This window comes from Myotis lucifugus, unplaced genomic scaffold (assembly GCF_000147115.1).
Source record: "Myotis lucifugus unplaced genomic scaffold, Myoluc2.0 scaffold_155, whole genome shotgun sequence".
In the NCBI taxonomy this organism is placed as follows: Eukaryota; Metazoa; Chordata; class Mammalia; order Chiroptera; family Vespertilionidae; genus Myotis; species Myotis lucifugus.
This window is the reverse complement of record NW_005871203.1, coordinates 1,309,805-1,321,874: the sequence shown is the minus strand read 5'-3', so window position 1 is coordinate 1,321,874 and position 12,070 is coordinate 1,309,805. Positions and strand designations below refer to the sequence as shown.

Genomic DNA, 12,070 nt, shown 5'->3' with positions numbered 1-12,070 from the left:
CTCCCTCCCCGGGTCCCCCTCCTCCTTGGCCGTTCACACCCCCCCCCCCCCCCCCCCGCTTGAACAAGGGAAACCAATGCTTAAGGCAAAAGGTAGGTTTTTCTGAATGACCTAAATAAATGGAACTATACCCAAGTTTTTAAATTCATAGAGTAGAAGAGCAAAGATACACAGCTAAAGGTGATTAAACTACAAAAACCTGACTTCCAGAACAAAGCACTAAAGTGTGAAAAGTAACAGTTAAGTCATAATTATAAAAACATTGAAAGCAAGCAAGCTCCAAAACAATGAACTAGCTTTAAATTATCATTACATACAAAAAGTTTATTTTAGAAATCACATATCTTTAAAAAATAACATAGTTTTAAATTCTTATCCTGACTGGGTATTATTCACCATTTGAATGCCAGGGTGGTGTGGTACAATCAATTATGTGCAGATACCAAGTTCATGAAATACTCATGGCATTTATACCAGTTCAAAACATTAAGGTAATTTTTTAAAGAAAAAATAACAAAACCCTATGTTAGAAAGTTCATTTTGGAAACACACAAAAGTATCTTGATCTTGTAAACAGAAGTCCTGAAACTACAGATCCCATTGCTGAGACTATTCCAAAAACTGGAAAAAGTAGGTATTAGTATCTTAACTAATGAACAGTTAAAGGATCCAGCGGGACTTACATGCAGAGTGTAGCGTGGGCATCCCAGGGCGTGTGCCAGAGCAGAACAATGTGGAAACGCCAACCTCTCCTTTAGTTCCACAGGTTGGAAGAAAAAGAAAAGCCAGAAAAAGAAGTGGGAAGCCATGTTTGGTAATTTTTTTGGTAGAACTGGTTATCTTTGTTTCTAGTCAACTGGTTTCTTTTAATCTTACAAAAGCAGCACCCTTTGATGTCCTAGTTCAAATACCAGGGAATCAGGACATAAAATAAGTTTACTCACTATGCAGCACAAAATATAGGTCTTTGTAAACCTGAACAAAAGCTGTGATTTAACTCGTTAAGAATGCTTAAAATCATTTTATAAAGAATTAAAATGATCCTTAAGGATGATGACTAAAGCAGAATTTTTATGCAATCATCATCAGATTTTAAAATTCCTGTAACAAAAGACAATTACATTACTCTATTTCATACTTTTTACCTAATATTCCCAGGTTATATTTTTAGGTGCTCCCACCCAGATCATGAGGTATTTGTATTTGGGGCTAAATATAAACCAAAGATATCTTAGTGAGGGGAGTTTGGGTTCTTTGACCCAGCTAGAGCTCAACACAAAGAAATATTGTCACCTTCTAAAAAAATTTCAAGAAAAAGAAAACTTGTATCAGTCAGTTAATTGCAAATATCTTCTGAGAACACAGTTGCCTTGTGCGTCCAGGATGAGTAGTTAAGGTTTAGGCTGAAAAATAAGATTTAAAGTTACTTAAGAACAAAGCCAATCAATATTAGCCATTCATGAAGACAAGCAACACCTGAGGGCAGTGGTGGGACCACCTAATTCCGATTAGATGGGATATAATCTCCAAATCTATGCTTCCCATTTGATGGGAAGTGCATTTACTGAAGATGAGCACTGCAGGTACGAAAGGTAATGTGGGAGGTCTGATGAAAGATGCTCCTGTAATCTTCAGGAAAACTGGCCGTTGATGTTATTGAAGTGAAAATGTGTAACAGTAAAGTTGCAGGTCTGAGCTTTATTATTAGGATGTCCTTTCAGAGAACTGATTCTCTAAAGTGGTTTAATAGGGCACGAAACTCGATTCTCAAGGTATGCCTACTCATCGGTCAAAATGCATTTGGAAAGGAAAACACAGAGAGGATGGGGAACAGGCACAGAAGATGACAAAAGAGCCCAATGAGAATTCCTCAGGACAGATCCACACGAGATCTGGAAAGCACTTTAATACTCTACCCTTCTTCAAAAGATCAAGTTCAGAGAAATGGCAAGTCCTGTATTTACAAAACCGATGAAAATCACACTGTAATAATCAGTGAGTGCAGAGCAGGGGTCTGCGTTTCCCACTTTTTCCACCATGATTCCACATCAAGGTAAAAAAGGACCCTTTTGTACAAAATCCAAGAAGGATGTAGAGGTGGCAGCCCGACTGCCAAAGATGGTACCACGACTTTCTACTGAGGCTGGTGATGGGACACATGGGAGGGAGGGGCAGGGTCCTCTAGAAAGGAACCCTATTTAAGGCGGGGGGCTCTAGTCTGTGGTTGACCTCCGGTACCAGAACCTGGCCCTGAAGTCATCGCTGCAGGTCATGAAGCCGGGGTTGGTGGGCGAGTGCACGATGCAGCGCACGATGTTGTTGTGGCCCAGGGACAGCAGGTTTCGGCGCTCAGCTGTGCGTGAGTCCCAGCAGCACAGGCTGATGGTCCTCTCGTCTGGCAGCAGCACGTAGTCCTCTGTATGGTTGAAGACAGCCTGTGTCCGGTGCACCTGCCGCCCGCTCAAGCCAGCACCTGCGCACAGACCGAGAGGTTAAGGGCCAGGTAGCTTTACAAGTTCACACCTTAGACCCTCACTCTGACTGTTCTACTTTGGCTATTAATCCCATAGAGCATTTTAAAATTGCTAAAGTATGAAAAAGAGAACCACTTCTGGGCCCAATCCCTTAGGCAACTGTTAACTGTGATGCACTTAGAGGTATAAAAACCTTTTAAAAAACAATACAAAACTGGTGCCACATCATATATGTCTTTTCTATCATAGTTTAAACCAACTTTCTGTTGGGTACATTTTCCATCATTTTTACTGTCTGCAAATGTTCCTATCCCATCGTTTAGAAACATCATTACTTAGTTCTTTTCCTGCTAGGCATTTAGTCTGTATCCAATGGTAAGCAACGTGGTGATAAACGTTCTTTGTTCAGAACACATTACTTCCTTAGAATTAAATTCCTAGGACTAGAATTACTGGGATGTAGGAACATCTACTCTCCAAAAGAAAGCATTATACTGTTTTATGACCATGAAAAAAATATATTTTGTTTAAACTACTATATAAAGTATAAAACATAAAAACTGCCTGATAATTTTACACCCATAGTCAATATTTTGATGATTATCCTTCCCACATATCTGTGTTGTACTCATTTGAAATTACATAAGTCTGAGCATATATCATCTGCTGTTTTTATTCCACAGTCAGTAGTGGAGACCATATAAAAAGGGAACATAGGGTAATGAATAACAATACAAACTTTGGTGTCTGAGCTGGAGTCACCACTTGTTAGCGATGTGGCCTTGAACAAATTACTTCACCCCATCTTAATTCTCTTGTTTCATGGGGATTATTACAGCAGCACCCCAACACTGCTGTGGGGATCAAATGAGGGAGAACCTGTTCAACAACTGTTCCTACACAGTTTACTCGGGCTTCTGGTGGACATTCATGCTGCCTCTAACTTTCCATCACTCCAGACAATGCTGGGTGAACATCTTCATTTGTGCCTGCGCATGCTGCCCAACGGTCTTTTTAGGTTGAATTTCTAAGAGTGAGTATAGTGGGTCAAAAGATGCAGGGTGGGGCAAAAGTGGGTTTACAGTTGTAAGTACAATAATTATTATTTATTAATTGTTATTTTTCATATGAACCATTGTAAACCTACTTTTGCCTCACCCTGTGTATTTATTTAAAATTTTGTTATGTGACACCAATTGCCCTCCAGAAATATTTTACTAATTAATACTCGTAACAATGTATTTATTGAGATGTTTATCAATACTAGATAATACCAACCTTTTAAATTCCTGAAATCTGATGAGCACAAAATGATACTTCCCTTTTCATTTCTTAGTTTTTCAGTGAGGTTGGTCATTTATCTTTTCTGTGTTCACTGACCAATGTCTGACATGTGTCTATTATATATGCTATGATTATTTCCCCTCTAATCCAGCATTTTAAGTTTTTTTTTTCCTTTGTGAACAAGTTTCACATTAACCGGCAGTTTATTTGCTTATAACCTAAACATTGTCAGTTTGAGAAGAAATACACTATGATATATAGATCTTGCCATTTAAATTCTAGGTTTCTTTTTTTTTTTTACCCTTAGTAAAAATTTATCCAAGAAACAGGATACATACCCACACTCTCACACAAGGTCAGGTTACCCACCCCTGCCCTGCCCGCAAGGTAAAAAATAAACTTGTATTAGATGGCAATTGATTTTTTTAAAATCCAAGTAGAGAAAGAAGCAATCATTTTTAACTAAAATCCTTCTGTTTTTTGATTACTTTCAACTTGCTACTGTTTAGCAAAAAGCAACATTTCCATAGTGTTCATCTCAAATCTTATTGCTTTACAACTGTGGTATACCATCCTTTAAAAATAAAAAGATGAAGCAGTCAATCTAGTGATAATTTGACATGGCTTTCATTGAAAAAGGAAGGGAGAAGAGGGTGGTAGAAAAGAAAAAACCCATAGACAAAAAGGTAAATTAAACATACAAAGATTTTCTTAAAAAAAAAAAATTAAAAAAAGAAAGTTATTTTCAACAAAAGGGAAAAAAGCACTGAAAGCCCATGAGTCAAAGCCAAAACCATGTTCTATCTTATGTAGTTTTCTTTTTTTGTCCCTTTTTCCTTCTTTTTTTCCCCCTTTTCTTTTTTTAAATAAAACCTCTCTGAAACCACCATCACTTTTAATCCTCCCCAGATTGGGCTTCATCTTCGGACCCTTCATCCCCAGACTTCTCGGGCGGAGGGCTGGCGAGGCTTTCTTCTCTGGAGGGCTTTCCGGCTCCTCGTCTTCTTTGGGAGAAGGAGTCTTTTCCTTTGATACCTTTGAAGCTGTGGGGCGACCAACTTTCCCTTTGCCTTTCACAGGACTTGGCATCACTGTAGCCTTTAGCCTGGGTTTGGGCATTTTCTTTTCTTCTCTCTCAGGTTTGGACTTCTTAACCATCTTTTTGTTTTTCTTTTTTGAACTGCCATAGTCACTATCATCATTGTCTTCCATTAGAAAATCTTCGTCGCTGCAGGAATCTTTCTCCTGGAACTGTGGTGCCTCATCCTCTTCTGGTTCTTCTCCACTGCCCACATCTGCCAGGAGCATCTCTCTCTGTTTAGAAGCTGCTTTAGAGGCTGCCTCCTGTTGCTGGTGCACATTTTTATGATCTTCCTTTTCATCCTTACTGTTCTCTGCTGAGTGAGAATCATCCTTCTCAGTCTTCACATCTTTTTCTTCTGAGTCTTCACTATCTTCCTGTGAATTCTTTCCAGATCACCTTTTATTTTTAGCTTCTCCTGGAGATGATCGAATTTTCTTAGCTGGAGGACCTGAATCTCTTCCGTAATCTTCATCAGCGTCATCAGAGTCCTGAAACTGTGAATAATCAACGACCTTCCTATTTCTGACAGGCCGAGACATGTTCGCTGTTGAATCAGGACTGAATTGAGAAGCCAAAGACCAGGACCCCCCCCTCAACCCCACGCGCTCGGGCCCCACACCCCCAAATTTGGCCGAGGGGGCTGATACCACATAACCCCGAGTTGCTGGCTTCTCAAACAATGCCACTTCTCGGTTCAGAGGCCTATAATCAGAGGAAGCCCCCGTTCCCCCGTCTCTTCCTTAATTTTGTTTACAGTGTTTTCAATTAACTTTTAATATCAAAACTTCTAACGTGTAATTCGTACTTTTCTCTTTTCCTTCATTATTTTAAGACTAGAGGCCCAATGCATGAAATTCATGCAAGAGTAGGCCTTCCTTCCCTCAGCTGCTGGCACTGGCTTCCCTCTGGCACCCGAGACTGGGGCTTCCCTTGCAGCCCTGGCTTTGTCCAGAAGGTCATCTGGAAGGACATCCGGTCTAATTAGCATATTACTCTTTTATTATTATAGATAATTCTAACTAAACACTAAAACTGGAAACATCTAAATTTGCTGACACGAAGGGTCTTAACCTGTGAATTAGGAAAACTGAAATTTGCATATAAATTCAGTACAACCTTATTTAAAATCAACTCCCAACTGCCCCCCAAAACCAACCATAAAACATTTCAAACATTCGTTAAAAAAAACCCAAGTATAATAAATTCTTGTCAGCAGTCTGGTGTATCTTCTTAAGAGGGAGGAGGTTTTTCCATTTTTTAAGATTTTTAAAATTGATTTCAGAGAGGAAGGGAGAGGGAGAGACAGAAACATCAATAATGACAGAATCATGGATCGACTGCCTCCTGCATGCCCCTTACTGAGGATTGAGCCCCCAACCTGGGCATGTGCCCTGACCGGGAATTGAACCGTGACCTCCTGGTTCATAGGTTGACACTCAACCACTGAGCCACGCCAGCCAGGCGGTTTTCCCATTTTACTTGATCACTTTTATACATCCCTTTTGCAGCACACACTGTCTTTTCATAGCAATAATCAAATATTTTTCAAACAAGCTTCATACAAAAGTGCTCAATGAAGTCACCAAGAACTACAATAAAAAATGACTTTTCCCAACACTTGCTATACCAGAAGCCAGAAAGACAGCAGGAAACAAACTCAGGTTTTAAGGCACTAAAACTGCAGTAGGCTATGCTGCTCCCTAGTGGTCAAGATCTCACCAACTCTTCAATTTTCTCTGCAACACTATCTTAACACCATAGCAGAGCCCCTTTCAAAACAGTTTTGGGAGCTTTTAGGTTAGAGTCATGCAATTTCAGCACATGACACAAGCATATCACAGAGGAGGAAACTAGCTGAAGTTTACTGGAGGTTTTCTATCACACAACAGCCTTTGCTTCTACAGGAACAGAAGAATGAGACACAATATTTTAACAACACTCACTATAAATAGCTAGACTTGAACAGACTACTGTGAAAGGATAAATTTAAATCTCATCACAGAGCTCACAGCCACAACTGTTACCAATTAGAGGCCTACATGAATTAATGAGAAGCAGAACAATTTTTTCTGTCTGAAGCACCCACTTTCTATCTAGGTTCAATTCAGAACACTTGTGGTCTCCCTTGGGGGCTACCTCTGCTCGCTTAGGAATGGGCCAAGATCTTCCCTCTCAGCCTTCCTTGTCCTAATGTGTACACTTATGGAGGCTTTTCTCTGGACTGCAGAGAAGAGGGCAGGCGGTCAGCCTGCAAACAGACCACCAGTTCTCAAATGCTACCTGCATGGAATCAGATCTAGTTAAGCTATTATGTATTGAGAAAAGCAAAGGTAAGAAACTAGGGCTCGCCGAAACCGGTTTGGCTCAGTGGATAGAGCGTTGGCCTGCGGACTGAAAGGTCCCAGGTTCGATTCCGGTCAAGGGCATGTACCTGGGTTGCGGGCACATCCCCAGTAGGAGATGTGCAGGAGGCAGCTGATCGATGTTTCTCTCTCGTCGATGTTTCTAACTCTCTGTCTCTCTCCCTTCCTCTCTGTAAAATATCAATAAAATATATTAAAAAAAAAAAAAAAAGAAACTAGGGCTCTATTTCCAGCTCTGCCTCTTACTAACTGTAGGGTTAGCTAAACGATTTGGCCCTACCTACTTTAAGCCTTGGTTTCCCTTATCTAAAATGAGTTCTTAGAACTGTAAAATGATGCATAAGTTTTCAGTAATATCAATTTCTCACATACCTGTGAATCTGACCAGCGTTCGTCCTGTTGATATTTCCCAAAGTTTAGCTATAGAGTCTTTTCCACTTGAAAGAATGTATTTAGAATTTTTGGAAAAGATGGCAGAACAAACTTCAGCACCGTCGTGTGCCTTCTCGAAAGTTGTGATGCACCGATTCGAGACACCATCCCACAACTTGATGCAGCCGTCCTTGCTACCAGTTACATACATGTTGGCACTAGGGTTGTAATTAACAGAACATATGGCATCGGTGTGTTGATCTTGAGGATTGCAAGAGACAAAACATTGAAATGTGTTGATATCATAGAGCCGAAGAGTAGGATGCTGAGTCCCCACAAGTATAAAGTCTCCGGAAGGGTGAAAAGAGATGGAGCGTAACATTTCAGCTTCCTGTTAGGACAGAGACATGAATGTTAAATGACCAACTGTGGGACAATTATTTCCAGAGGAAATGTGGACAATATTTGGATGATGCAAAGAATCCATTAAACAATGGATCAGGTATGAGAAAGAACAAAGTACTTTAAGGTACCAAATGTGACTTCCAGCAAATACCTGACAGTTTTAAGTGAGTAACTTTTTATTACCATAAGTGACTTTAATGAACTGTTTGTTTTCAAACGGATCTGCAATCTTTAGAGTGAAATGGACTCTGAATCCTTATTGCATGAACTGGACTCGTAGCAGTGCCAACCCGCCAGAGGATGTGGGTGCATGACAACACGTGAACCATGTGCCACCTGTGGCATACATCCTTGTTGCTGTACTCTCATTTCATGTATGATCACTGAGACTACTTCTAAAAAGAGAATAGCCATACAACAGCTCACTGTATTTAAGAAAAAACATAAAGCTCTTCTCAAACATTCCTAACCTGAATGTACTTGAAGGCTCTTTTTGCCGAAGGTTTGGAATAATCAAATAACTTAAGTGTGTAATCCCTTGAACCAGAGGCAAGAATCTGTTCCGTTGGGTGGAAAGCAAGACATGTGACTTCGTCCACGTGGTCATAAAGAGTCCGGATCACTGGGTGGTTTTCCATATTCTGTTGTGCAGTCTCATTCATCATAACCTAGACCAGTAAGATAAGGAGATAATGCAAAGTGTGAAATCTAACTCACAGTGCACTCTGCTACTATGCTCAGTAAAGCTGGTTTAAACCACTCTCCCCTTCTCCCATGAAGGAACAAAAGGCAAACAGTAACAGTGTTACCGGATTTTTACCTCTATTGGCATGGCACTTTTGGGCCAACATTCTTTCTGTGTCGAGTATCTTTATGGAGGCGTCAGCAGACCCAGTAGCTATTAGCTGCCCATCTCTACTATAGGTAGCTACTCGGCATGGTCCTTTATGGGATGTGACATAGCAGGTTTCATACTCTGAAGCCTCTGGGGACATGGTCTGGACATCTGCATCGAACTCCAGGTCAATGCCCGTTCCTGGGGCAACTGTATCTGAACGACCAATTGCATACTGAACTGCAGTATCATCGTTTTCCATTCCTGAAAGGAATAAAAATTAAGGGCATGAAAAGTATTATTTTAAAGGCCAAGACAGGCCCTGGCTGAGTAGCTCAGTTTGTTAGTGTTGCCCAATATGCCAAGGTTGCGGGTTCAATCCCCCATCAGGGCACATACAAGCATCAACCAATGAACGCATAAATAAGTGAAACAACAAATCAATGGTTCTCTCTCCCTAAAAAATAAGGCCAAGACAAAGTTTGGGATCTGAGCTGGGAAAGATGTTTGCCATATCAACTTGCTTCTTGGAGGTGCATGACACTTAATACTTTACAAAACTAAGCACACTGACCAGGGTGCATGCAGTGACCACACTGTAAGGGAACATAGGTTGTAGAAGGCCAGGCTTTAGTAAGTAGTCACCTCTGCTGATTTTTGCCTCCAAAATGTTCTATGTAACTACAACTACAGAAACAAAAAGCAGTTCTGTAGTTATTCATTTTTCCTACTCCAGCTTATATCGTTAGTGCTGAAATCTGTTAATATAAACTCTGAAGCTCATTAAGTCAGATATATTAACACTAGTGAAACATTTGAAAGAATGTTATTTAAATAAACTGAAGTTTATCAAGAATGTGTTTTAAATTTAAAAAACTCAACACATCATATAAACAATGTTTATTAGCAAAGGAAAACTTAAAAATGCAGATGAACAAAAAAATAAAAAAGGATCCTATTTCACCCAGAGATGATTACTGTTAACATGGCTGTATAAATTCTTCTGGACCCTTCTCCATGCATAAAGTTGTTTCACGTCTTAAAATAAAAATTCTCACAACTGGCACTCACAATTCTCACAGGTCAGAGGGTATAAACAGGTTTGATAATTCTATATTTCACTGTTTTCTGTGACCCAGGTAAGCACCAGCACATACTATTGAACAAGAAAAGGTCCTGATCTTTGAGGAGCTTGCCATTTTTGTTGTTGGGAGAGGTATAGGTTGTGTGGGAAACAACCCAAAACACTAAAGAAAATTTCAGACAGTACTTGTGCTAGGAAGGAAATGGGACTGTGTGTTAGACTAAGAGCATGTGTGTGTGTGTGTGTGGGGGGGGGGGGGATGGGGATGGGGATGGGGATAATAGTGAGGTTGTTTTAGAAAAGGTGAGGACTCTGGGATGACAATGTGAGCTGAGACTTGAAGAGTCAATAATCTAATGACTGAAGGGTCCAGATAATTTGCATAAAGATCCTAGGCTAGAACCAGCTCGAAGTCTTCATAACCTGGACTATGCTATCTCCTTCAGTATCCAGCACTGTACTTGACACGTACTAACACTAAAGAAGTGGAAATAATCTTGAAAAATTCTGATGGGCGAGAACATCTGAAACCTTGTCAAGGGATCAATGAACTGCATTCACAGCTACCTAGTTTGATGAGATGCAGGAGCTGCTCTGAGGGTGCACAAACAGACTGAGGCTTGATTTCATTGATGAGGCCATTAGCAATGCTGATGAAGCCATCATAGAGCAGCTGGCTAATGATCAACTTGTAAAGCTGCTGGCGGTCCTTCAGGCCCACTTTGGTTCTGTACATCGTGGAGAAGAGGAAAACAATTTCCCTGCCAGCTGCAAAAAGAGAAAAAGGGTGGATGGTGAAGAAGAGAGGCACCAGGAAATCACAGAAGCAACACAGAAATTGGATCTGACTTGCAGGGCTCAAATCCCAGCTCTACTACCTGCCTTATCTTTGGTCAATGACTCGTTTGCCTGAGATCAGGTTCCTCAGCTGTTATATCTCCAGACACTACTGTTTCCACTAGCTGAGTGTATGTTTACTAATATCAGTTATGTTCAGTCTTAATACATGTTTTGAAGCAACTGAGGTTGTTAAATTACATATTTAGATAATAAGTCAAGATATGAGGGCAAAACACCTATTGTGCTATGAAAACTTAATCAAGCCGAATGCTTTGGAAAAAGTCAAAGGTGAATTGCTTAATAAAATATTGGCAAATAACATGGTCAAAACAACAACAAAAAGGAGGGAGGCAAAACTTGAAGGATTGGGCACTTAGGTGGATTTACAGATGTCGAAGTGCTCCAGGCACTAGTTGTGAGACTTGCTATACACTCCACACACATCGGGTAGGCAACTGATGCGCATTACCTCACTAAATCCTCACCTAATCCTCTTTAGGAGACGGGCAACCGGAAGCCCGAAGAGGTCTAACTCACCCAGGATCACACAGCCTGTAAATGGCAAAGCCTGGGTTCTAACCCAGGCTACTGGGGCCCGGAGCCCCAGTCCTTAATGCGCTGTACTGACGGGTGTTAGTAACAGCAGTCGACATCTACTGAGCACTCGCCAGACACCATGCTGCGCACTTTATAAGGCAGCATTTGCTCACTGCATAAGTTCACTCAGTGAACTTAGTAAGTACACGTGGAAGCAAATGCATGTAATTCGATGCTTGCGTAGACAACTCCAGAACACAACAGAGAAGACGAAACTAAGTCAAAGAGGTTAGGAAACCCACTGAAAGTAACATGTGGCTGAGGAACTCGCCCAAGATGAAAGTGGCCGCCAGGACTGTCCACACCGGAGCCCAGAACTTAACCGCTACTCCATCCCGTCTCCTCGCTCATGCCAGGAGCATTATGGGATGCAGAGCTTAAAAAGAAAAGAGGCCGAGCTCCGTTCTCAGCGCATAGCGCGCGGGCTCGCGGGGCTAGTGAGCGCCTAATCGCCACCCCGATTTGCAGGTGAGGACCCCGAGGACCGAAGAACCCAACCAGGACCGGTTGTGCCCGGGGCTGGAAGAAGGATCGGGAGGGCAGAGACGGCCCCTCGCTGTGCACTCCGCTACCACCCGGCAGAGAGGTGAACTAGGGTTGGAGGGAGCGAGGCCCTTGAAGAGGAGGAAGCAGGCCCAGCCTGGCAAGTCAGCGCGCACTCCTCCCCGCTCACATGCTCCCGTTCCCCTCCTTCCCGTGGTCCCCTAGAGCCCCCCGCCCGACCGCTCCAGC

General features: G+C 41.6%; 2 protein-coding genes and 1 pseudogene across 2 annotated transcripts in view; 1 reads left to right on the top strand and 2 right to left on the bottom strand.

The window, feature by feature from the left end:
* Positions 1 to 1,683: 1,683 nt before the first annotated feature.
* Positions 1,684 to 11,297, bottom strand: CSTF1 (cleavage stimulation factor subunit 1). The gene is given in 7 exon segments (XM_014461442.2): positions 1,684 to 2,473; positions 7,578 to 7,968; positions 8,453 to 8,650; positions 8,803 to 8,823; positions 8,825 to 9,081; positions 10,469 to 10,669; positions 11,279 to 11,297. Coding segments are annotated over 6 exon segments (1,296 nt in total). The 5' UTR covers positions 10,638 to 10,669; positions 11,279 to 11,297; the 3' UTR covers positions 1,684 to 2,213.
* Positions 4,544 to 5,426, bottom strand: LOC102420792 (annotated as a pseudogene).
* Positions 11,298 to 11,793: 496 nt separating the features above from the next.
* The window catches only part of AURKA (aurora kinase A), a 15,596-nt gene continuing 15,319 nt past the window's right edge, over positions 11,794 to 12,070 (top strand). Inside the window, exon 1 of the mRNA XM_023759418.1 lies at positions 11,794 to 11,981. The gene's annotated coding sequence lies outside the window, so the exon portion shown is untranslated. The remainder of the gene's footprint in view (positions 11,982 to 12,070) is intronic.